The sequence below is a fragment of the Nestor notabilis genome, unplaced genomic scaffold (assembly GCF_000696875.1).
Source record: "Nestor notabilis isolate BGI_N333 unplaced genomic scaffold, ASM69687v1 scaffold409, whole genome shotgun sequence".
NCBI lineage: Eukaryota > Metazoa > Chordata > Aves > Psittaciformes > Psittacidae > Nestor > Nestor notabilis.
Genome location: NW_009943042.1, coordinates 30,072 through 54,904, shown reverse-complemented (window position 1 = coordinate 54,904; position 24,833 = coordinate 30,072). Strand labels below are relative to the sequence as shown.

Here is a 24,833-nt window from a genome sequence, read left to right as displayed (position 1 = left end):
GTCCTTGTCTGTGGCAGGGGATTGTAAATGGATGAACTTTCAGGTCCCTTCCAACCCAAACCAGTCTGTGATTCTGTACTAGGATGTGACTTGCTTCCATTTCATGGCTAGGACTTAGACCCTAAAAGGGTTTCGATTCTGCTGTGCTGCTCAGTTATCATGACTCCCAGTGTGAGAGCTGGTGGGTTCGGAATTCAGGCTGTGTGCAGCATCTTCTGCATCCTTCTAGGTGTTCTCAGGATGAGAGCCAGGATGCACAGCAGCACTCCAGTGTGAACACAAGTCTAGGGAGAGATGCAGTTGCGGAAAGGAAGGTTGACACAATGCAAAGTTGAAGGTAAAGTAAGTATTAGTCAGCAGAGCACCTAGGGTTTGGGGAGTAGGTGGTAGTTTGCCTGCACATTAGTGGAGTGGACAAAACGCCAAAAGGTTTCCTGACTCTGACCCATCTGATGCCTCTTCTTGTTATCTCCTTGTGTCTGACTTTGTTTTTCAGAAAAACACTGTGATTCAAGAAAGCCACCATGAAAGGTGAGGAGGTTCGGCAGAGGAGAAAAGAGGGCAGGACTAGGAATGGAGAGCGGTCCAGGCACAAAGCAAAGAGCAAGGGTAAACACAGAGAGAGCCGACTTGGCAGCCAGGAGGCAGAGGATGTCTCTCTGCAGGCACAGCAGAAGCTGTTGGCTGAGGAGAAAGCGGCCATGGCAAAGGCGCGGGAAGAGTCAGCCATCGCGATTTGCCTGCAGGTGCTCCTGCCATACCTCCTAGCTGGGCTTGGCATGGTCTTGGCAGGCATGGTTTTGGATTATGTTCAGGTAAGGGAAAGATTGGAGGTACCTGGGATTGGGATAGGTGGGAGACTTCTCTTCAGAGGCAGGGGATTTGCTCTGGGGATGGCAAAGTAAGGGGATTTGCAGCAGTTTCATGTGCCAACATGTCCTTCAAAATCAGCTACTTTGTGCAGTTCTCAAGATGCAGCATGTGGTGGTGTTCTGGCCCTTCTTCTTCTCTGGAGATAGAAGACAGTAATGGTACTAAAGAACATGTGAAGGATCTGAGGCATCTGTGTAGGAAGGTGCAGTCCTGTGCAAAGATCTCACTGTGGTCCTGGGAAGAGGGTGGCTGAGCTGCAGCCCCAAGAGCTGTGGTGGTGTAGCTGTATCATTCCTGGGTGTAGCTCTGGCTAGTCCTGCATCCTCTGCTTCATTGCGCAAGGAGCCAGCCAGGCCAGCACTGTTAATGCTTCACACAACTAGCCAGGCCCAGCTTGTGCACCACATCCTTTTCCAAGGCTTTATAGCAGATGACTCAAATTCTTGAGTCTTCCCGTGCAATTTCTAATCCAGTTACAGTCGGGACCAGACCTTTCCTCCTGTGGTGCAGCTATACAGAGCTGAAAGGTAGTGGTGGGCACCTAATCTCAGGCAGTTGAAAGCTGCAGTTAATTTCCAGGTTATAAATTGCTATCTCACTGCTGCATGCATTTTTGATAACCCTTGTTATTTACCTGGCTAACTGTTGGGTCAGACTGCCCTGACCTATCTGATACAGTGGCACTGAGACTACTGTGCTTGCACTGACTGCTTTCACAAATCTGGAGCTGTATTCTTCTGCTATTAGCCCTGGGCTGATCTCCCTAAGCTAGAAGAGCTAGAAGGGCTTATGAGTGACACAGTATCCCTAACTGACCTTAGCATGTAGTCAGTACCCAGCAGAACGTCTACGCAATCAGAAAACACCAAGGCAAGTCCAGAACCCAGTGACAAACTGCTTTTTGTCTCCTTAGATGCCATTCTGAGAGTCTTGAGCCTTGCGCAGCCACTTTTATTTTTCAGGCTGTTCAGACCTGCCCATTTCTAAGGATCTCAGACATTAAATGTGTGTTACCACCTATTGTGAGATATCAAAGCATGAAAATAGGCTGCAGATGGGTTTATGATGTTGGAGGAGTGTGGTTTGGGTTTCTTTTTGATTTCTAGGAAGGACTGGGCCAATAATATAAGCAGAATGTGGAGCAAACCTCATATTCCCCTGAAACCACACGAGTCTGGTTTCTGTTTTACGCAAAGAGCTCACAAAAAGCTTTTGTGTTAGTGCTTAGAGCCTGGGAAGTCAACCCATGCAGCATCTCTTAGGAAAAGCAGCCCTTTGGCAGTTAGCACAGTGACTTTTCAGGCATGAGCATGGACTGCTTGTGGACTCTCTGCTCTTAGGAACTGTCCTGCCTTTCTAAGCCAGTTCTGGCCTCTGCTCCTGCTGTCGTTTCTGTGGGATGACAGGAGATGCTGTAAGGCTTTGGGTCCCAGGCTCTCTCCATCTTGCTCTCAGTCTCTCCACATGAGCTCTCTTCTCTGCCCTTGCCTAAAGCGGGGAAGAGAGAAGGTAAGGAACAAACCTACACAGCCTGATGTGGCAGAGAGCCACCGGAGTCAGGAGTGACAGTTCTCCAACAACTGGGACGTATGGTCCCTGAACAGCATCGTCCACCCATGGGTCTCCAGTGTCAGAAGAGCCCTGTCTGTTGCTAACACTGCCATGCTGTAAGACCATTCCCTGGTATCCCTGTCCCTTCCCTGCAGGGATGATAAGGTACATCTGAAACTGTGCTCTTTGGCACTTTGTCATCTTTCTGTTCTTTTTTTGTACTGTGGAATTGGATGGAGGCCCTAGATCAGGGTCAGGGCCCACCCAAGAGCCTGTTTCTGCTTTCTCCAGGGCAATGCAACCTGTTGGCTAGTTTACAAGCATAGGACACAGTGTTCTTCCCCAGGTTTTGCCACGATGTACCACGATGTGCAGCCATGAAGTGGTTTGTTTGTTCTTTTCCCAGCTAGTTCTGATCTTTATCCCGCTCTTCAGCTATGTTCTCTTTCTTCTCAAACCTGATGCATCTCTTTGTGGACAAATATAGTCTATCTCTTTGCCAGGAAAATAGGATGCATCTCTATGCTGACATATATGGTGTGGATCTCTATCACAGGCTCCTTAAACACGTAATAAAATGACCCTGTGTACACACGCAGGTCACCTGAATCCACCACCTTCTCTGCATACTGATTCCTTGTTTGAAGGCTTTTTATGGTGCTTGCTTGGAAACAGAGAGAGCCGAAGCGTGATAAACTCATAAACCCTGCCAGGCTGACGCTCTAGTACAGGATGTGTTGCTGCTGGCATGTTTTAGTGGCATTTGAGTCATTCAGGCTTATTACTATTTCCTTTACGTTAATGTTTCTGCTTGTCAGGGATCCAGTTGGCAGATAGAGTGGCATACAGGACTAGGGATGCACATTATCAGACCTGTGAAAACCTGTGGTAGCTGTCCAGAAATTGTCCTTTATTTCCTTAAAGCCTCTGTGAGTTTTTAACCAGAACTGGGCCTTCGTGCTGTCACTACTCAGTTCCTGGCTGGTGGAAAGGGGTTGGGTTATGTGTGGTTATTACAGGGTTTTTATTAGCCTCCCTCTTCCAGCTATTGTGGGGTTTTTTCCCAGTTAGATTAGCCAAAATATATTCTTTTGTTAGGTTTCAGCTCGGTGGAAAAGACACATGTACACACCAGGAAAGCTGGGAGTGAAGAAGGCTGTACCAACACACCAGCCTAGAAAGCAGCAAAGGACAGACAGAGTTTCCCATCTCCCTGTTTGTCTGCAAGACAAAAGCATGTTTTATTCTGTCTAACCCTGCCAGTGAATTTAGCTCCAAGCTGGGGACCCTGTCACAGGGACAGAGTCCACAGGCCATTAATCTTTAGGTCTCTCTGCAAAGGGTGTCAGGGAAGGGGTTGATTAGTACAAGAAGTGTAAATAAGACAATGCAGTTTAAACATTGAATTTGAACTGGACTGAGAAACCTGTATCTCTTGTGCCCATCGCTGAATACTTGCTTTCACCACTTGCCTTCACTGGGGCCTGGCTGTGTTTGAACCTGTGGTTGGATAGGGAAAAAGCTCAGTTGCCAGTGCACTAAACCAGCCCTACACCCTTCCATCCTAAATGGTGCTTTAAAAGCTTTTTTGACCCTTGGATCCAATTAGTTTGGCCAAATTCTTTTTTAGAAAGGAGCCTCCACAGAATACCCCAACTCCCTTCCCTGTGTGCGTGACTGAGATGAAGTCTTCACCGAGCAGGATACTAATTCTTCAGCTGCATGCAGCCACGTGCAGCTCTGGTTCCTGACCTTGTGTTGGCTGTTTGACCGTGGAGACTCTGGGGTGAGACCCCCCTATCTTAAAGGCAGTACTGTGCAGCAGCAGCATGTTTCCCTTTAGGACAGGAAGGGAGCCCAGCTCAAAGCATGCCATGGAAACATCCACCCTTTCTCTCCCTTGCCTGCAGTGCAGTGAGACTACAGAGCTACCTTAAATAAGCTCCAGCTATGATTCTTATCTTGGCCTTTGCAAACTAGCAGAAAGTTGAAGTGATGACAGCAGATAAGGGTGTTCACTTTTCAAGCTTATTGGTTGGTTCCCTGGCTTATTTTCCCCCCCCCCTGAAAGCCAGTCATTCAGAGGTAAGGCTGACATAGCCCGATCATTCCATTCCCATGGATACCATGGAAGGGACAACAAGGACCAGGTTCTAGAAGGGCAGATCTTCTCTCACCACCCGGCTTAGCTGAGTCGCTCGCCAGGGCTCGAGACCTACGTAATATCGTCAGCTGTGAGGAACGTGAACTCATGTTTTCCTTGACCTTTCTTCACCTTGAAGGCGAGCAAAATGGATCCTAGTTGTTAACTCCCCAGCTCCTTGGCCTTGGGACAGTGAGAAAAGTTCAACGTTGCTTATGGTGGGAATGAGGGAACTGGGGCTGGTTCGCAGCGGGCTTACACATTAAACCATCGTATCAAAGGCGAGCTGCGGTCTGACAAGAAGTGTAACCTGAGCAGAAAGGACACTAGTGCGTTTGAGCATGCTGAGGGATTCTGACCTGTCACTCTTTCAGTGCTGTAGCCTGAGCAGGTCTTACTGGTTTTTACCGAGGTGGTGGGAGCTGAATGGGGTGTGGGCTCGTTTCTATTCGTCCACAGACATCTCCGCAATCTTCTCTTTTTTAATTCCCTCCTGGATATAAATTGGAGCAATCAGGTCCGTCACGTTTGCTGCCACCTGGGCTCAACCCAGCTGAATCCGTTTTGGAGGATACCCTTGCTGCAGCCCTCTGGACGTACTCCTCAAAGGAGAAGAAGCTGAAGTAATTTGGCATCGCTGCTGTAGTTGGAAGTGAAAAGACCTGCCAGGAAGATCTGATGTCCTGATCTCTCCCCATTTGCCCTGCTGAGCATGGGGTAACAGTGTTTGACCATGGTGGTCACCCAGTTACAATTGGAACTGTGCTTCCATGGCAAGAAGCTGAGAGGTTTCACCTGCAAGTTGACCAGGTCAGCCAGTGGATTTCTCCCAGAGACTTCATTCTCCATTGCCGCCCAGGTTTTCGTGCCATTCCTTCTGGCTGGCTTGGGCATGGTAGCTGCTGGCCTCTTGATGGATATTGTTCAAGTAGGTACATGTGGTTAGGCTGCCGTGTAGTGAGAGGGTGGGCTAATTCACTGACCTTGAGTATCCATGTAGTTTTGTTTTGAATATGCGTGGTCCTACAGGCAGTCAGCAGGATGGCTGTAGGCTTTTCCTGTGCCAGAGAGACACTGTCCATCTCCTTTCAATCAGTACATGGGCTCCTTTTAAAGTGGGATAATGGCTTTCAGACACGCTGCCTGCCCTTGGTGCGTCGGACTGGGTGCTTTCTTTACTGTATCTGACTAAACACTTGGGTGATGACTGCTATGAAGCAACTGGCATCAGACCGCAGCATATTCCCCTGTTGCATGATATTATTTCTTTCCCTCAAAAAATGCTGATAAGGAGATCTGGGTCAGGGCTGTTACTAACTACCTGTCTTACTGAGAGGCAAGTTTATGCTTTCAGTTCTTTGCAAACAGCCTAATGCAATCTTTGATGTAGAAGGCATTTAGATCCTGTGCTGAGAGGCATGCCAGCAGAAAAAGATTACCGTTGCCTCCCAGCTGAGTGCTCCTTGGCCAGATTCTGAGGTGGGTGTAAGTATGGAATATTTACACTTCCACTGACTTCCAAGCAGTGCTGCTGGATTTACACCGTTGTGCCCCACAACCAGAATCTGTCCCATATGGTGGCACAAATAGAAATGCAAAATTTGATCTAGTTTGGGGATCTCATGCCAGTGGATTTACAAATCATAAGGCTGGCAGTGTTTCCCAAGGATATATTGTGCACTCTGATCTCACTGGAGTACACTGGATTCTCTGGCATTAGTACCGCAGCAGGAGCTAAATATGGATACTTGAGTGTTTGGAAAGACAATACCCTGCTGTTTTTTCTTGCACTGGAAGAAACAAAGGAAGCAGAGAAGTTGAATTAAAGGGAATATGAGGACTATTAAAGAAGGGTTAACCGGAGTGGCACACACGGTGTTTGTCGTCTCCACCTGTGTTTAGGCAAAGACCTGTCTTGCAGCATTACAGAGGTTCTTAAACTACCCAAGTTGTTGTGCTAACAGTGAGCAGTTATCTCAGAGAAGGATACAGACATAGGACATACCCAAACCTTGGCAGGTGAATAGGTCTTTGTCTAAAAGAAATCAGATGCACTCGCCAAGAATTGGGCTCTGTAACTGTGTCTGAACTGATTGAGAACACAAGCTGTGCGTACCTACATTGCATGTGTCCTTTAAATGCCAAAGTGCAGTCTACTTGGTGTATTTCTTCACTAGACTCTTACAAATGGGGTCATGAACGAAGCACAATCATAGGAAGTGTGTATTTTGGTGGCAGTGTTGCCATCTACACTGAAACAGAAGCCAACAATCAGTGAGTTCAGCTCCCAGAGGAGGGAGCTAGTGCATTGAGAGTCACAACTGGCATAGGGGAGATGTCGGTGAGGGAAGCTGCCATGGTGTCAACAACCCCCTATTTAAAACCAAAACCAGTAGCTGGGAATATCCAGGGGGATTGGCCTTTAAAGGTGTGGGTTATTCTTCTGTGCCTTTTTCCCTTTGAGCTGCCTATTTTCAGCTTTTCTTCCTGTAATAGCCAGAAACTCACTGTCCTGCCTGACTAAAACCTGAGACTAAGTTTGTTTGCTTGAGGCCAGGTACCATAAGACTCATATTGATGATCATGAAGGCTCATGTGCTGAAACTACAGGTTTTTCTAGTCCAGGAGTCTGTGATTTGCCCATTTTCCAGGGGATGGTCTGGCTGAGGAATGCTCTGCCCTGTTTGCAGTCCCTGCAAAACATTCTTAAGAGGATCCGTGTCTGCTTTTGACAGGGAGATATATGGGCAAGCTCAGGATGGTATCTAGAGCGTACGTGTGGTGCTGCCCTTGCTTTGTTCCATACAAAATACCTTAAAATAACACTGTTCTGTGCTGGGAATCTAGCTGGCTCTCATATTTGCAGGTTTGGTGGTGTAAAGTGAAGAACAAAGTGGAAATTGTCTGTGTCCTATCAAACTTCAGGATTTTAGCAGTTTCAATCAGTCCTGGGATGAAATGAAGAACTGGTGCTGTTAGTGTGCAAAAAGAAAACCCCAAGCAAAATCACAACAGAGATTTGTCTGGCCCAGTTAACTCCAAGGCTCAAACCTGGGTGTCTCATACTGTAATAAAAGGATGCCCAAAGAAACAGCCATTTGCCATTGTCTCTCTGGCTGTGCAGATGATGCAGTCTCTCTGCATGGCACGGGTCATTTCCAGCTGGACCTTTCCGCTTCTGCTGCAGTGATCCTTGGCCAGCTGGTCCATCCGGATTCCAGGCTGGCTGGCATTGCTGGAGACCTTGCAGGTCTCTGACAGTGTTTGGCCCACTCTTTTACAGTAAGGTGAAGAATCAGATTGAAGCTGGATGATCAGATTTCAACCCAGAGGATTCAGAGGAAAGCTTCCCTTTCATTCTCCCACACCACTGCAGTGAGGCACAGTCTAAATAAAAGTCACAGATGGAAGATATCCCTGTCCTTCGTTGAGAAAAGCCCATGGGATGATAAGCATTGAAAAGGATTTTGAATTGGCTTGTGTCTTCTAGTCCAGGATCTCATGATCTTTATGTTGTTCAGGGCACTGGAAAACCTCTGAGGTTTCTTAGCTGCTGCCGTGGATGGATGCACTGGAGAGGTGGTAGGACATGGTTGGGACTGTGAGGATGGTGTAAGGAGAGACAGCAAGGCAAGACTGCAGCTGGGGAGCCTGTCCCAGTACATCATAGCCTTCCCTCCTCTGTAGCACCCCATGAGCAGATCCAGTGGGCATGGGGACCAGCTGCAGTGGGTCCTGGGGTAAGCAAGTTTCTTCAGAGCTGAGCTGCAGGGCTTTAAATCCACTATGAGGGCATGAAATGGGAAAGGCTCTCAGTGTTTCTGCGTGGGTTTGCAACACTACAGGGAATGTTTCCATTCCTTCTAGGCCAGTTTTCATGTTAAAGGACAGAGATGCAGCCTAGACTTAACCCAGCTGTCATCACTGAGGCAGATGCACAGCTCTGACCTCCCTCATTCACTTGCTCCTCCAGTTGACAGTGCTGCAAAGAGATGGCCCAGGGATCACCCTGTATTTCTGCAGTCTCTAACGCAGTGGAGTCCTGGCTACTGGGGTATAAATCATTATGAATCTGTCCTTAGGCTCTTAATGAGTCACTAATGAGACTCAAATGAGGCAGTTAACTCAGCTGGTTTTACTAGTACAGTTGTGTGATTCCTTATTAATCGTTCAAAACTTTTCAGTGTAGTTATATGTAAGGCAGAGTCCCCCAAAATCACACCTCATATGCTGAAACTGCTGTCATGATGGCTTGAGACCTGCAAAATTCATCTTGAACACAAGGATTGGTGCTTACATTCATACAGCAAAGCCATGCTTCCTGAAGGTGACATGCACAGAAAATACAAACAGTTGAGTTTTTCTTGTACATCTCTTTATGGCCTGACATGCAGATATCTGCCCACGTGTGTATTTGAAATGATTGGGATTTTTATGTTGTGACTATGAAGTCTGGTTTTTCTCCTCTTTCTTTTCAAGGTGTCAAAGATGTATTTGGATCTTTATTCTTGATTAAAGAGGGAGAAGAGAGGGGGATTGGGATCTCTAAAAGAGGTGTCTGCCCCTAGCTCTTCCCATGTATTTAAGTTCCATGTTAAGAAATCCAAACAAAATTGCAGGGTGTCAAATGAGGTGACAATTCCCCTCGTGTCTGTCATTTACTCAACACTAGCTTCCCTTTAACACTTGAAATATGCCTGTTTCCAGGTCACCACTGCCAGGAAATGTGCCTTTTTCTATTGATAATAATGTTTTGCCTCTTATCTGCACCTCTGAGGGGTCTCTGGTGCTACGTGCTCAGGGCTCAGCCCCACTTTCATTCATCCTGATGCTGGAGGAAGCTGTGAGGTCTTCCCAGCCACACCATGAACTTCCCACAGGTTCCCATGGCACAGCCAGAGCAAAACACGGAGCTGTTACACCCTGTCTGTTTCCCAACAGGCTGACAGCTGAATGTGTTGACATTTAGTCTGTTGTCCAACCGCCTGGATTTTTAAGTTTATAGAATTCTAATGGATGTGGAGAAGGTGGGCAGGGATCTGGGGTTCATTTTCCCACCAGGATTTGGGACCATCATATGATACTAGTCAGTGACAAGTTAGAATTAATAAACACCTTGATCCTTCCCATATCCCGCAGCTAAACTATGGAAATTTGTGCCCCAGGAGGGCACATGGGTTGGAGAGGGGAGATTGGAAGAGTACCTGCAAGAGAAAGCCTTTGAACAGTGGGAAGTGGGCAGAAAACCCACCAGCTCAGTGCCCTGTGGCTGGGAAATACGCAGGAGAATGATCCTGTCTGCTTGTCATACATGTAGATTCTTGCTTTATATACCTGAATTTAACTGCTGGTGGAGGTAAGGATAGGTTAGATGGATCTTTGGTGTGGCTATTAGAGCTGCTTGTTTCTTCTTGTATTCTGCTCTCAGGGCTAGCTGGGTTTACTGTGATTCATCCCAATGTGAACCTCTCTGGCTGCAGTGGGACTTTACCAACATCATTGAATGCATATGAGGTGAATAAATTATGTTCCAAGGCACTGTATGGTAGGTAAATTAGAGAGGACATGTGTTAATCAACATTGTTTCTTAAGGTTTCAGATAATTTCTAGTGCTGCATCTGGTTCCACAGCTTTGTACAGCTGAGCTTCAGAGGAGCAATGATAATGAAGATATTTTCCCAGCAGTTCAAGCTTATGGGATATCTTAATTCAAAATCCTTTTTCCAGCTGTGCTGGGAGCATGCTTGGTAACAGGAAGATTTGGGAACTGTATGTGGAGAAGAGAGAGGAAAATCTCTTTCTCCTCCCGCTACCAGTCATAGCTGCTTAGTTAGAAGTTTGGTAAGAAAAGACAGACACAACTTGTTGTTAGATGGTTTCCAGATCTTTGTGTTTATGTTTGTGGGTCTGGATAGCAACAGATCCAGTATCTAGTGTCAACCCAAAGGATGGAGAAGATGCTGTATTTCATTTGGCTTGTGGACCCTAATGATTTTTCGTGGTGTTCTTGCCTAATGCTAAAGGTACATTTTAAGGTCTGGCTTTCCAAAATCTGCTGCTGCCTTCAGAAAGCAACTTCCTTCCCTGTTAGGACAGTGCTTTGCTGTGCAAGAGATCAGAAAGACTATTGCAAGCTAAGAATTCCTTCCTTCACTCCCAAAATGCAGCATCTGCCCCATGTGCACAGCAGACACTGGTAGAGGAGGTGGTGAGATGGGAACCCACTCCCCTTTGAAGCAGCAGCATTGGATTGGTCAGCATCACAAACTGAGGTCAATCCCTTGTTTTCTTCCAGCACTGGGTTGTATTTCGGACAATTACTGAAGTCTTTATCCTGGTTCCTGCCCTGGTTGGCCTGAAGGGTAACCTTGAGATGACGCTGGCATCCAGGCTCTCTACTGCTGTGAGTGTTAACAGGGTGGTGGTGGTGGTGGGGGTGTGTTTGTTGGGGGGATTAGCAGGAGACATCAGGAGATTCTGCTTCTATATAAGCACACTGTGTGTATGAGACGTGCCCTTTTCTGCTGAGCAGAAACTAGTGGGGTGTGAGTGTTAAACTAATGTACTTGCCCTCATTTTGGAACTGGAACAGAGAATTTCCATCTGCGCTCTGAAGGTGAATTCATCCCTGGGGGGCCAGTAGCTGATATGTGGGACCCTGTGACACGTGAAGGAGACAAAGCCAGGGCTCCGTGGTTGTCAGCTTCAGTACTGGATTGCTTGTCTGTGGGTATCAATCCTTGAGGAACCCAGGGCTTCCCAGCAGTCCTACCTTGGGGGGAGCAGACCGAGGCTCCTCGGGACCTGCAGCAGCTTTTACTACTCTGGATTTGATCTCTCATATCTCCCTAAGCAGTTTTGCTGACTTTGGACTGTTTGTATTGCATGTCTTGGGAGAAATGGGAGCTTAACACAGCAGTTCAGGGGGGATGGAAGAGGAAGAATGGCTTAATTTGCTCCGCTGTTGGTCTGTGTGGGGTGTGGTGGATGTGCCCTCCCCACTTTTAGCTGGGTGCCCTACAATGGCTCTGCACCTCCATGTGAGCCTCTGATGCTGCTGAGACACTGGGCTGGAGCATGATGGAGATGTGTCAAGAAGGACACGCGGGGAAGGCTGGGAGATGCTGGCCTGCACTTGTCTCTCTGGCTTTAGCAGCCCCTTTTCCACAGGGATGAGGGGAAACTGCCTTCAGCAGAGACCTATGCCACAGGAACAGGTTTTCAGGGTGTCTCTCTTGGCTCCTAGGCTAACACCGGACAGATGGATGATGCTCAGAAACAATGGAAAATGGCCACCTGCAATTTAGCCCTTATCCAGGTGAGTTGCTTCAGCTGGGAGAGGAAACAGGCTCTTTTCTCTTGCCGTGCTGCAGCCCAACAGCATCTCTTCCCAGCAGTGCTGGGTCCGGCGCTGTTGATTTGGGGCAGGTATTCTCACCAGAGCCAAGCAGAGCCCAGGGCTTGACCTCAGAGCTGCAAAACACATCCAGAAATCCACAGCCTTTGTAGACAAAGTGAAATAGGGAACACTCCTCCTTTGCAGGGGCAGCTGTGGCACAATCCCTGTTTCACAACAGCCCCTAGATAAAGCCTGTCATTTACTGGCAGTGTTTGGGAATCAGCCTTGGGCAGGGGGGGAGAGATGGGAGAAATGTGCCTCTTATAGCTCTTTCTGCTTGTTAAAACCCAGCAACCAGCCTAGAGGTTGCACATGGCAGGGCCACAGGGCTTGCAGTATGTGTCCGGATGCTTTCCCTTATCTCCTTCCACAGCTTTCAGCTTGCTTGGATCGCTGTGTTGACGGGGAGCCCGTTTCTGTGTTGACCAGGGCTATTCCTTTGCTGATGGCCTCAGTGTCCTCTGCTGAAATCTTATCTGCCCTTCGCAGGCCTCCAGAGCTTCTCTCCAAACTTTTGTTAGGGTTTTATTTTTAATCTAGTGGAGCCTTACAGAGACGCTGCTTCAACGCAGAAGCAATCAGCATCTCTGCAAGGCTTTGCCTTCCTCGCTCTGTCGCAGTGATGTGGCCATGTGGAGCCAGGACTGCCTGAGAGGAGATCACAGAACCTCAGCCTGGTTTGTGTTGAAGGGAGCTTAAAACTCATCCAGCTCCAACCCCTGCCCCGGGCAGGGACACCTTCCACTAGAGCAGGTTGCTCCAAGCCCCTGTGTCCAACCTGGCCTTGAACACTGCCAGGGATGGGGCAGCCACAGCTTCTCTGGGCACCCTGTGCCAGCGCCTCAGCACCCTCACAGGGAAGAGCTTCTGCCTCAGAGCTCATCTCAATCTCCCCTCTGGCAGGTTAAAGCCATTATTCCCCCTTGTCCTGTCCCTGCAGGCCCTTGTAAGATGCAGATGGTTGCTCAACAGCTGTCTTTTGGTCTCCAGCTCCAGGCCACCGTGGTGGGACTTCTGGCTGCTATTGCTGCTGTGATCCTGGGAGCCATCTCCAAGGGCTCTGTGGAGCTGAGCCAGGCTGCTGTGCTGTGTGCCAGCAGCGTCACCACGGCCTTCATAGCTGCGCTTTCTCTTGGTGAGTCCTTTCGGTTCCTCAGATCAAACATGCAGCACTCAGGTGTGGAACAAACTGTCCCCTCTGCCAGGGAGGTGCAGCCGACATCCCTGTGGTCTAGCACAGGGAGGAGGGGTGCAGGGGTTATTAGTTCTAGGTCCGCTGCTTTCGTGCCCTCTGCATCCTGCCTTTGTTTCTCTTCTTGCTGGTCTCTTGGCATCCAGAGCAGCAACCAGAATGTCCCACTTCACCTGACACACACAGAAATGGCACATGCAACATGCGGGTGCACACACTTTGTTCACGTGTCTTGGGTGACTCGTTAGCCCTTTCCGAGGGGAGAGTGAACTAATGCCATACACAAAGCAGGGTATTGTGACAGCTCCAGAGAGGTGGAGATGGGTCACCCATCCTGAAATGGCCTTGGGTCACCCCATGCCCTGCAGAGGACTGTGGCCAGCCTGCTGTGATCTCTGGGCCATCCACTCCTTTAGCTGTTCCCCTTGGAAACCTCTGGGGTGGATGGTTGGGAGCTGCTGAAGATGATCAGTTTGTAGGTCTGCCATACGAGGGCAGCACGATACCCTGAATAGAGGGAGCTGGCAGAGATTGATGCAAGAAGTTTGCTAAATGACAGGGACAAGTTAGAGCAAGTGCATATCCTGAAGCTGGAGTCAAAGGGCGATTCTTGATGCTTTTGATGAAAAACATGGGATGAAGCTGTTAAAAGAGAAAACCAGCAGCTCGGCTTTCATTAAACATCAGTGCCCCTGCTCGGTGTGATGCAGAGAGGCTCTGCTGCTGCACCAACCCAGGCTTTCAGCCACTGGTAGCTGCTTCCCTGGATGTGTGTGTGCGTGATGGGAAGCTGCTATTTATGACCAGGGAGGGAAGCAGCATGAACTGTGCTGTGGGAGGTGACCGTGGTTGTCTGGGAATGCTTCTGGGGATAACGCCATGTTGTGTGGGGATGTTGGAGCAGGGAAGGTGCACAAGTGGCACTCCTTAGGGGAGAGCTGGTGCTCCTGTGCACACTCAGCCCTGGTGGGCCCATGAGAACAGGCACAAAGAGGCTGTGAGCTGGAGGAACCACCACCTGTGATTCCGTGATTCTATTTCTCAGGCTGCCTTTGGTGCATCCTGAGGGGCACGGAAGGACTCTGAAGAGCTGTGTCTCGTTTCAAGGCTGCCCTTGCCAGTCACACAGCAGTGGGGAATGGCCAGGCAGGGTTTATTCCAAGTGGCTCTTCCGCAGGTCTGTGGGAGATCTGATGGCTGAGGGTTCCCACATGTTCAACAGGGGTTTGTGCTCCTTAACTTAACTGGGCAAGCAACGCTTCCCTCCTCTCCAACAATGCTGGAAAGCAGTGGAACTCTCCAGCTGCAGCTCAGAGGACAGGGGAAGAGAAGTGATGTGGGACACCTCCAAAAGCCCTTGACTCTGGAGCTGCTCATAGCATCAACATCCACTCAGTGCAAATTAAAGCAGCCCCAAAGACCCTGGGACATGAGTCTGAGTGTGATGGGTGGGCTGAGAGGCTAAATCAGGCTACTGCGAGGAAGCTCATTGCTCCTTGGTGGTTCAAACTCAGAGAAATTTTGGTCTAATATGGAGAATATCTTTGTGCTGTGGAATCCAGAGCAGGGGATGACACCAGAGGGTTCTGCATGCCTGCTGTGTGCTTATCTATGAGTGTGCTTCGTGCCTGCTCCTGCTTCCAGGCAGCAAAGATTAGGCTGCTCAGGAGGGGAGCCTCTGCATTTGGGCTGCCTGCTGGCATCTCCTTTGATCGCTGGAATTTGCTTGTGTGCCTCTGGGCCGTTGAGGCAGAGCCATGCCCTGCAGTTGGTGAAAGCAAGAGGACAAGTCCCTGGGGATGTCCTGTGTGGTACCACTATGGGCAATGTGCTGCTTGCTGCTCCCACACCCCGCATCCCTGTGGGCAGCAGAAGGGCAGCTCCGGGGTGAACGCAGCAGGATGTGTTCTCTGATGCCTGCGTTGTGTCTTCTCTAGGTCTGGTGATGATTGGTGTGATCATCGGAGCAAGGAAAGTTGGGATCAATCCAGACAATGTCGCCACACCCATAGCAGCCAGCCTTGGAGACTTGATAACCCTTTCCCTGCTGGCGGGAATCAGCAGTATGCTCTTCAGATACATAGGTACAGTGGTCAGCAGGGGGTTGCGGCTATGGGAGGGAGGGATAAATCCTTGTGAAACTACTGCAGGGAATTTCTGGGGTGTTTCAGGATGGAGGCTGCCCCTGGGGTAGAAAAATGTCCAAAGATGCTTTTCTAGGCTCTCTTTTAGGAGCAAATGGGAAGGCAGAGCCTAAGAAACACAACTGGGATGTGGCAAAGAAATGGTGAGCTTTGGGCCAGAAGGTAGACATACGTGACACTGACTCTGCTCCTGCATCTCTTGCTAGCCGAGCTGGGCATGGGTAATAGCAGATCCTTCCTCACAAAGCAATGTCAGGGGCTTGGCATTTGTGTTCTTGCATCTTCTCATGTGGAGAGTCATGGATGACAAGATAGGATCAAATTGGAGGGAGGGAGACAGTGGTGCATTGTTTTATGCTCACAGGACTCTAAGTTGTGGCTATGTGGTTAGCTGTGCTGCTGCTTGGCGGACTTGGGTACCCATTGACACTTGAAAAGCTCAAAGCATCTTGCAGCTTGGTGGTATGTGCCTGACTGCTGCTTGTAAAGCACTGGGCTATTCACTGTGAGCCTAACCTAGAACAGAAACAGGAAAATACAAAGATCCAGCAACCTCAATCCCGTTTGGAACCCAAACTATTGCTTCAGCCTGTGAGCAGGGGCAGCAAGGCAGCTGGTCTCAGTTTGTGTAACTCCTTCCATATGCGATCAAGTGAGGGAGCGGAGGAACACACGCTGCAGGGGGAGGCCCACAAGTCTCTTCCATCCTCCTGGAACTTCACAGGTGCATGTTTAAAACAGTCTTTTTCCATGATGCCATCACCCCTGCCTCGGTAATGCTGCTTTATCTTTCAATCGCTATGCCTCTGATAGCATCTTCCAGGGCAGAACAACATGATAACCTCTATGCTTGTGATCAGAGAACATTCGTGATGTTTTCAGAGTAGTTTGAATAGCCTCTTGAGCTGGAAAATACTCAGCACATCATAGACAACTCATTGGGAGCATGAAGTGAAGCAGGCAGGAGGAAGGCACTGTTGGGGGTGCTTGAATAAATCCATTCCCCTCCCCAGTGTGCAGTATGGGACAGGTCATGCTATGCAAACCTGGGTCCTACAAAGATGCATCCTTCAGAAATCCTGGTGAGTCTGTAAAGTTTGGAATACTGGGTGTCCAGACGCAGCACCATCTCCTCCTATGGAATACCCTTTTGCCAGTGAAGAATTTCAGGTTTTTAAACATCAACCCCGGTCCTTCCCAGTCCTGCATAATGGAAGTACAAACTGTGCCAAAGGGTTTCAGTTCGCTCATGGGCTGTGCGTGAGAGAATGTGGCAGAACTGGAATGTGGAGACTGTGAGACTGACGTCCTTTCATCCTACCAGGAGTCTTCCTGTGGGCTTTGATAAGGTTTGATACTCCAGTGCTCCGTGTCTGCGTTATTTAGGAAGGAATTAATTGCCCAAAACAAGAAGGGGTGGAGGTGGGAGATCCAGTACAGCAGCTCAGTCATACAACCATCTGTCCTAAGTTACTCCAGGTGGTAAAGTTGCACTGGCACAACAGCAGCTTTTACGCCCCAGAAGTGGCTGCATTTCAGTACCCGCTAAGCCACACGATAAGAGTGCACCTCTGTGTAAGAGCCCTTGATTGATGGAAGGTGTCATCACATCAGTGCTGCCTCATCCACATAGCCCAAGGCCTTGGCAGTGTCATGTTGAAAAATGCACATTTGGACGTGCTGCATCTCCCAGGTTACCTGCAAAGTCTGTGTAACAACCCGCTGCCTCTGGCCCCAACACAAGAGACCAGATGGAGAGCTTGTTGAAGATGCATTTTTATATCAAAAGGGTTGGCATCATCCCCATTGCTCGAAGGTGTTTCTCGTGCTTCTGGGTCATGTTTATTTTCTTTCAGAGCTGCACATCTACTTATTAATTTTAATTCCTTTGCTTCTAAGGGTCACTTCAAGGTTATGCCCCTATTGAAGAAAAGGCACCTAATGGAAACACATGTAAGCTAGGACAGAAGCAACCCTGGATCTTAACTGGCTTCTACATGCAAGAGAGCATTTGTTCCTACAGGGCAGACCAGCTGCTCAGCAATTCTGCTAGCTTGCCACCAAAAGTACCTATTACCTCTTGGTGTAGGTGAAAGCGTGAGGTGTCCATGGTGTGATACAGCTTCCACACAGAAGTTTCCCCCTTGCCCTGCTGTTTGATTTGTACCCTGAAGCCAGGCATTTTGTACCTTTTTGTCTTGCTTGGCTGGAGATAGAATTGAAGACTTGTCATCTTCAAATGTAACTTGCTTTGCATCCTGCTGATTTTCAAACAACATCCTTTAGCAGTGAGGTTCAGGGATTCATTATGGATCTCTGTGGTGGAGCGAGGTGGTTTGTGGGGAATATCTTGGTTTGTGTGATTTTTCTGCTAACATAACTCAGTCTGAGTGAGAGCCCTGCTGCCTTTCTTCCAGACTTTGTGTAGTAGGATCTGGGCAACCTGTGAAGCTTTTAATAGGCATTTAATCCAAGATTTCTTTTCTTACCAGATATGAAATACCTTTCTCCTATGATCTGTGCTGTCTTCATTGCCATGATCCCTCTCTGGGTTGCTATCGTCAAGCAAAGTCCTTCCCTTGCCGAAGTCCTGAAGTCTGGATGGCAGCCGGTCATTGTTGCCATGAGCATCAGCAGGTAACCCAAGGAGCTGCTCCTGAGCCCATGTGTATGTGCATGTTGCAGAGAGACCCTGTGCTCCTTCAGAGAGCCATCAAAGTGAAACTGGAAGGGACAGCAGAAGGGTACCTGTCCAGTGGTCCTTGGCCATGGACAGCCCTCCAACAGGCTGTGAGGTAGATAAGGAGCCCCCAAATGACTGGAAAAAGCAAGTCATCATTTCAAATCTCACTCACACATCCATGCACCATAGGGGTGCAAGCTGGGAACCTGAAAAAGGGAGATGATGACTGTCATAAATAGACTTCCACCTCATTTTTATCCAGCTGTAATGATAGAAGGGTGGTGAATGTGGAGCCAGGCAGTTCATTCCCCCCGTGCTACATCTTTCCCAAATCTGGGAGAGAATTTAAAGAAACCGATAAGAGCAGTATAGAAGTGTAGCAAAACACTACAAAAACTACTACTGGTGGAAGGATGCTAAAGCTTCCCTGGCTACCACTAGTTTTGTTCAAGGGTGAGCAAGGTCTTTCTCATCTCAATATGCCATTAACAAAAACTGTAAGGCTATTTATTGGTGAAAAGTCAGCTGTTAAAGGAGTAAATGGTGAATAGCCCAGCTCTGGCAATGGGGAAGAAGCAGTAACTCATCTCAGTGTGCTATTTCCACAGCATAGGAATTACTCTGAGGTGGGAGATTGATCCACCCTCACTGCTTGTCCTTTTTTAACAGCATTGGTGGGGTCATCTTGGACAAAACTGTAACTGACCCAAACTTTGAAGGCATGGCAGTTTTCACACCTGTGATTAATGGTAGGTCGGGCAGGGGGGGTTATATGCATGCTTTCATTTATACCTTCCCCTCCTCCTCGAGGTTTCTGGTAGCCACTGTTGCCCCGGCACAGAGGTCTATGTTCAAATCCCTGCTCCCATCACAGTGGAAGTGGAGCTTCTCATCCCCATTGCACCCCTACTTACTGGTATCTTCAAGTGTCTCTGGAGCAAAATAGCAGATAGGGCTGAAAAACACTGGCAGAGCTGTGGGAAAGGTTAACAGCATCTGACAGTTGTGTCTGAGAGCTGCGTTGCCACCTTTCATAACATCAAACCTACTGAGGATGTCACAATAAATCCATTTTCCCTGTCTCTCTCCACTCAGTAATTTGAGTTGTGCAACCATCCCCTATATAGATTGTTGATAAAGAGTAACATATCAAGATCATACATGTGTGTATATATATTAAAAAGATTTGATATGTGTATTTTATATACATATGATATATATATCAGCATCTTTTGTGTGTATATTTGTATTTGCTTGAAGCCTCAACAGTTCTGTTATACACACACATTCACTACAAACTGCTGGGGATCCACTGGGTTATTGTCCTTTTAGACACTGGGGTTGCTCTAAGGTGTCCCCTTGAGGAGCCTTCTCTTCTCCAGCTGCCCCAGCCCAGCTCTCTCAGCCTGGCTCCAGAGCAGAGCTACTCCAGCCCTCACAGCAGCTCCGGGGCTTCCTCTGGACTTGTTCTAGCAGCTCCACATCACTCTCGTGCTGTTGCCCCAGAGCTGGATCAGGGCTGCAGGGGAGGTCTCCATGGAGCAAAGCAGAGGGGGAGAATCCCCTCCATGTCCTGCTGCTCATGGTGTGGGGATGCAGCCCAGCACAAGGGTGGCAGATTTCTCTTTGATTCAACTCTGGCAAAACTCACATTTAGTGATGGAACATTCCCTTCTTCAAGGAAGAGAAATAATGAGAAGCCATCAGGATCTGGCTCACTGTTATCTTTTCTGTGTCATTTCTACCCTGCAAATACTCAGGGTGATGGAGATTTGCTTCATAGATCATTATCCCTCTATTTTCTGTTCGAAAGCATAGCTGCTTTTTCATGTTTGCTAGAATTAATCAGTCGGGAAGGAATTAATTTCCTTTTAATTACCTAACATATTTGGTCTCTAATTCATCCTCATATGATTCCCTCTCATTTAACAAAGTCTGTTAGATGCCTTCAGACAGAAACATAATCACTAGCTGTGATTTTTCACTGCTGCTCTCTGTGAACTTTTACATGAATACAGATCCACTCACCTTGGGCTAGGTTTTAAACTGCTGTTTCCAGCTGCAGGGAAGGTGCTTTACAGGTTTACTGCTTTTTGTCCTTACTGCTTTTTGTCCTTACAGGTGTTGGAGGGAACCTGGTTGCCATCCAGGCCAGCCGTATTTCCACATTCCTGCACTTCTGGAGCAAGCCTGGAGTTTTGCCATACAAGATGAGGCAGAATTGGCCTAACCCATGCACCACATTCTTCTCATCAGGTAGACCTTGAACCCTAGGTGTCCATGCCTCAAGGCCTGTCATCACAAATAGCTCCTTTATCAAGCCTGGTTGATGAAGGACTAGGTGGGTTTCAAAGGCAGAACTTCCTTTCCCCCTTACAGGGAAGATTCTCAGATTGGAGAGGAAACATCTTTGCAGTGGGCAGCTTGGAAAAAGCTTGTCGTATACTTGCTTACTGGTGTGCAGAGAAACTGGCCTTTAGGGAGCACTAAGGAAAGCAATTGAAAAAGAATCTCAGATTTGATCTAATAGAAAGTCATTTTAATCATGGCCAGCCATCACCTGGAGACAGGGGGGTGAACAGAGCATAACCTTGCTGAAAACAAGCAATTCCTCCATCCATCTTCACCAGGGGATAAACCAAAGCATCAGCAAAAGTAGATTTGGGTGTGTCGGTTTCCGTAGATTGCGGGCTTCTCTTGATTTTCCCTGCCAGGTTGGAAGTTACTGCCCAAACACACTGAAAACTGGGAAAGTGGGTTGCAGCAAGGCAGAGCGGAAGCAGTGGGAGGCAGAGAGCAGCTGAGAGGAGTGCTGGGGAGAAGTGAGTGGATCAGTATGGTGCCTGTCTTTGGCACATAGTTTCAGTGGTAGACAAAGCTGCTGGGCTGATACTGCAGGTGCTCCATATTGCTGTGTGATCTAGAGAAGGCGTTAGCAATGTGGTTGGTGGGAGGGAACAGCCCCAAGTCTATGCATTAAAACAGACAGCTGCTGTCATCGCTGTTTCTGTCTCTGTACTCTGCAGAAGTGAATTCCAAGTCAGCCCGAGTCCTGTTCCTCCTGGTTGTCCCAGGGCACCTCGTGTTCCTCTACACCATCCATCTGCTGCAAGGAGGCCACACGTCTCTGTCCTTCACCTTTGTCATGTTCTATCTGACGGCTGCTCTGCTGCAGGTAAACTCCAAACTCTCACCCAAAAGGAACCTCTCAGATACGGTGAAAACAAAGCAGTCTCCAGGCTAAACAGGACTTATGGTAAAACTTCTAACAGCAGCCCACATTTCCAGTAACTTCAGGTGTGCTTCCTACCAAGCATCACGTATCTTCTTTGGATCCAGGGTCTGGTTTCCTGCATGAGCAAAACTGCCCTTAAGGGTGCGTGAGGGATCAGACATGAGATGAGGAATGAGTTGTCATCATCTGCTGAGCTGCAGTAAGTATGCAGACACACTCAGCAAGGAGGCAGTTCTTGCTGTGGGTGGTACCTTGTTTTACCATGGTCACTCTCTAAGCCCCAAGTATTTCTAAATTGTCACTGGTCACCCAGTAAGGGGCAAGTGAGAGGCTGTGAACTTCACACCAATAACAATAATGTGTGTATTTTATATCATTTTAGTGTTTTATTAACTGATTTCCCACTCATTTTGGAAACCAGTTTCATATATCACAGTGAAGACCCAGGGATCCCTCTGGGCAGGTCCATATGGGTCAAAAGCGAAGGGAAAACCCAGCCTGAGAAGTTTATCTTCGAAAGTAAAAGTTCTGGGCGGGCAATGGGCAGTTCCTCCAATGTGTTCTGCCTGTTCCCTCTCGCTCTTTGGCCTGCCCTGTAAGCTTTGTCACCTCACTCGGAAATGCATGTGGCTGTTGGGTGAACTCACAGAGGCTCTGACTTCACTTGCCCTTTTACAGCAGTGATTCATTAGCTTGCAGGGTGAGATAGCTGACTTCTCGCTTTGCCTTACAAGCAGCCTCGTGTCTGTGGGTGAAGTCCTTGCATGTGTAAACAGTTAGTTTTCCTTGACCTTTGCACAACCCTCAGCCTAGCAACACAGCCACAGCTGTAAAGGAAAATATTTGTCCTTCGCTTTATGCATCAAGGTAACTCCTCAACCAGAGCCAAGCATGGAAATATGCAAGACAAACGACAGGGTAAGGAGCAGAATCCCAGCAACGCCACTGGCCCTGAAAGATTCCCATGGAGGCCATGGAGGAGAATACGGCTAGCCTGGTTCTTTCTTCCCCTCCATTGTGCTTTATGAAGAAAGACAGAAAGAAGGAGAGAGGGGAAGTTTGGGTCAGCTGGAGGAAGCCCAAAGGGAAAGATCAGAGGCCTAGAAAACATGACCTCAGAAGAGCAATTGAATGGGCTTGGGGTTAGCTAGTATAGAGGGAACAGGCTTGAGAAAAATCTGGTTAACAGCCTTGAAACTATGAAGTTTCTGTAGGGAGGCAGAATAACATTTTCTCTGTGGTCACTGGGGATGGAACATGAAATCATTGGTTTCAAATAGAAAAAAAAAGACATATTTATGTTACATCTTGGAGAAAAAACAAGAATGGGAAAAACCCCATGGGACTGATTGCTTAGAGTGTGGCATCTCCATCTTTGAGGGTTGTTTAGCATAGGTTAAACAAACAACCATCAGGAAAGATGTGGGCACACTCGATCCTGTATTGAGGCAGAGGAATGGTCTATATAAAACACCTGAGTTTCCATCAGCTTCAGTTTCTGTGATTCAGTTGTTCAGCATCTCTCCTCCGCCCTCTCCCCCTTCCCAACTTGCAGTTCTCACCTCTAGAAATGCCACCTCTGGCTTTGGTTCCTGTTGTGCTGTGGTCTCCCATGGAGGGACCACAGATGTGGGGTGCGAACTCTCTCCCTTCTTAATTCAATTAACTAGGCAGCCTTTAATCTTTAACGAAAGTATTTTATGTGCCTCCATCTGTTTATCAGGATTGGGAATGAAATAGGAATGCAAAGAAATCACAACAGAGATTTAAAAACTGTTGAGATGAAAAATAAGTAATGGTTTTCTTTTTTTAACAATCAGTGCTGGTTGGGGTAACTTTGATGTAAAAACTGCCTCAAACTCCAGTTGCCCACTGAGACTTATAGGAAAAACGAAGTAGACACAATGTGAATTTCTAATGGAAAAAAAGAAGGATGAAGGGGAAAAAATCTGGCTACAAACTCACCCTTTGGGGCTGCATATTCACAGCAGCCCCGTTTATGGTGGAATGAAAGGGAGTGCTCCCATTCATGGCATGGGAAGTGGGAACTTTTCCTTTAGGAGATGCTTTTGGTGTGGGCACACTCCTATTTTGGGCCATGTGATACAGGTAAGCAGTTCAAGTGTGGTCCTCACCTTGTGGCTGCAGTGGCATCATGAGTGATGCCAGGCAGTACAGTGCCCAAAGTTTTGAGCCAACTACCCCCATCCCAGTGTGGCTCCATCCCGAAGAGAAAAAGTGGTTCTCCAGGGAAGATATTATCTCTCAGTGATCCCTGTTAGCTCTGGTATCTTGGCTGTGGCCACCTCATCTTGTCTGTGAGCTGAGAGAGGCTGGGTATTACCCTGCTGCCTGTCTTGCTTCTGCTCAGGTGGGAATCCTGCTCTACGTGGCTGAGCTAATTGTGCGCCTGATGTGGAGGAAGGCGCTGGATCCGGATAACTTCTCTATCCCCTACCTCACTGCCTTGGGGGATCTCCTGGGCACGGGATTCCTGGCCATCTGTTTCCACCTGGTTTGGCTTGTCCACGGCGTATAGGTGAACCACGGGAACTGAGAGACCATGAGCTGCTCTGCATCGCTCGTGCAACATGGTGCTTTCCTCTGGGACAACAGGGATTTTGGCAATGAGCTCTGGGTCACCCGGCTGGATTGGGCCTCCCTGGTCACCCCGTCTCTCCTCCCCATCGTGCCTTACAGCTGGGCTCACCTGCCCTGAGGAAGCAGCACCCACAGACTTGTGCCCAAGCCTGCTGCTCACACGTCCACCCACCAGACACGGCATTAAGGAGCGTTGGGCCATGTGTAATGAAGGAGCTTTGTGATCGGTTTCAGCCCTAGCACGGACACAGCCCATGAGGCTGCTCCAAAGCCCATCGAGGTCACTGCATCTGATTCTGCAAGTGGATGTCGCAGCCTCTCCATCAGACCGACTTTCCATCAAGGGAACTTCTTTATTCACCCCTCTTCCCTCTCTCATCACATCTCTGGAGGAGGAGAAGAACCAGGTCTTTAGGGTGGTCTCATCTCCATTACACAGACACTCAGGATCTGATGCAGTGAGCTCCTTGCTGGCTTGTGCCCAGCGGGATGTTACCTAGGGATACCACCTGCCTGCCCCAACAGTGTCACTGTTATCTGACTGACGTGCTGGATCGATTACATTTTGGGGATAGGAAGGTTTGTTTTTATGGTTTATGAATTGTCCAGTAGTTAAAAATGTTTCTAGAAACAGACATGAATAAAGTGGCTAAAAAAAGCTAATGCTCTGGATTTGGGGGTTGTTTTTTTCTTGCCATTGCTCTGCCTGTTTCTTGTCACATAGAACTTCCTGCTTGCTTGCTTCTTTCTCATCCATTCAGGGTTGGACAGCACAATTTTAACAGGGCTTCAGGAAAGTCAATGTTTCCCAACCAAGAGCAGCCTTCTGCAGCCCACATCTTTCAGGCAGGAATTAAGGTTGGACGAGGCTTGGATATTCAATATGCACTGGAATTGAAGAAGCAGTAGGGTCCTCCAGACGCCCAGGACTCAGGAGTTGAGGACATAGATCAAACCTTTGGAAACTGCCCCTAGACCTCAACTTTAATAACAATCCACTTTGTATGTGTGG

The 24,833-nt window shown here is 48.2% G+C and overlaps 1 protein-coding gene across 2 annotated transcripts; it reads left to right on the top strand.

Annotated features, from left to right (window-relative positions):
* The first annotated feature begins 498 nt into the window (after positions 1-498).
* On the top strand, positions 499-23,759 carry SLC41A3 (solute carrier family 41, member 3). Of its 2 annotated transcripts, none has more exons than XM_010021681.1 (10): positions 499-815; positions 10,863-10,970; positions 11,814-11,885; positions 12,957-13,101; positions 15,096-15,242; positions 17,795-17,939; positions 18,655-18,734; positions 20,107-20,241; positions 21,012-21,160; positions 23,592-23,759. In XM_010021681.1, exons 1-10 carry the CDS (start codon positions 525-527, stop codon positions 23,757-23,759), a joined length of 1,440 nt encoding a protein of 479 aa, XP_010019983.1. In that variant the 5' UTR covers positions 499-524. The 2 variants fall into 2 exon arrangements, with proteins under 2 accessions (XP_010019983.1, XP_010019984.1); XM_010021682.1 differs by lacking the exon at positions 499-815 and adding an exon at positions 4,977-5,495.
* The last annotated feature ends 1,074 nt before the right edge of the window (positions 23,760-24,833 follow it).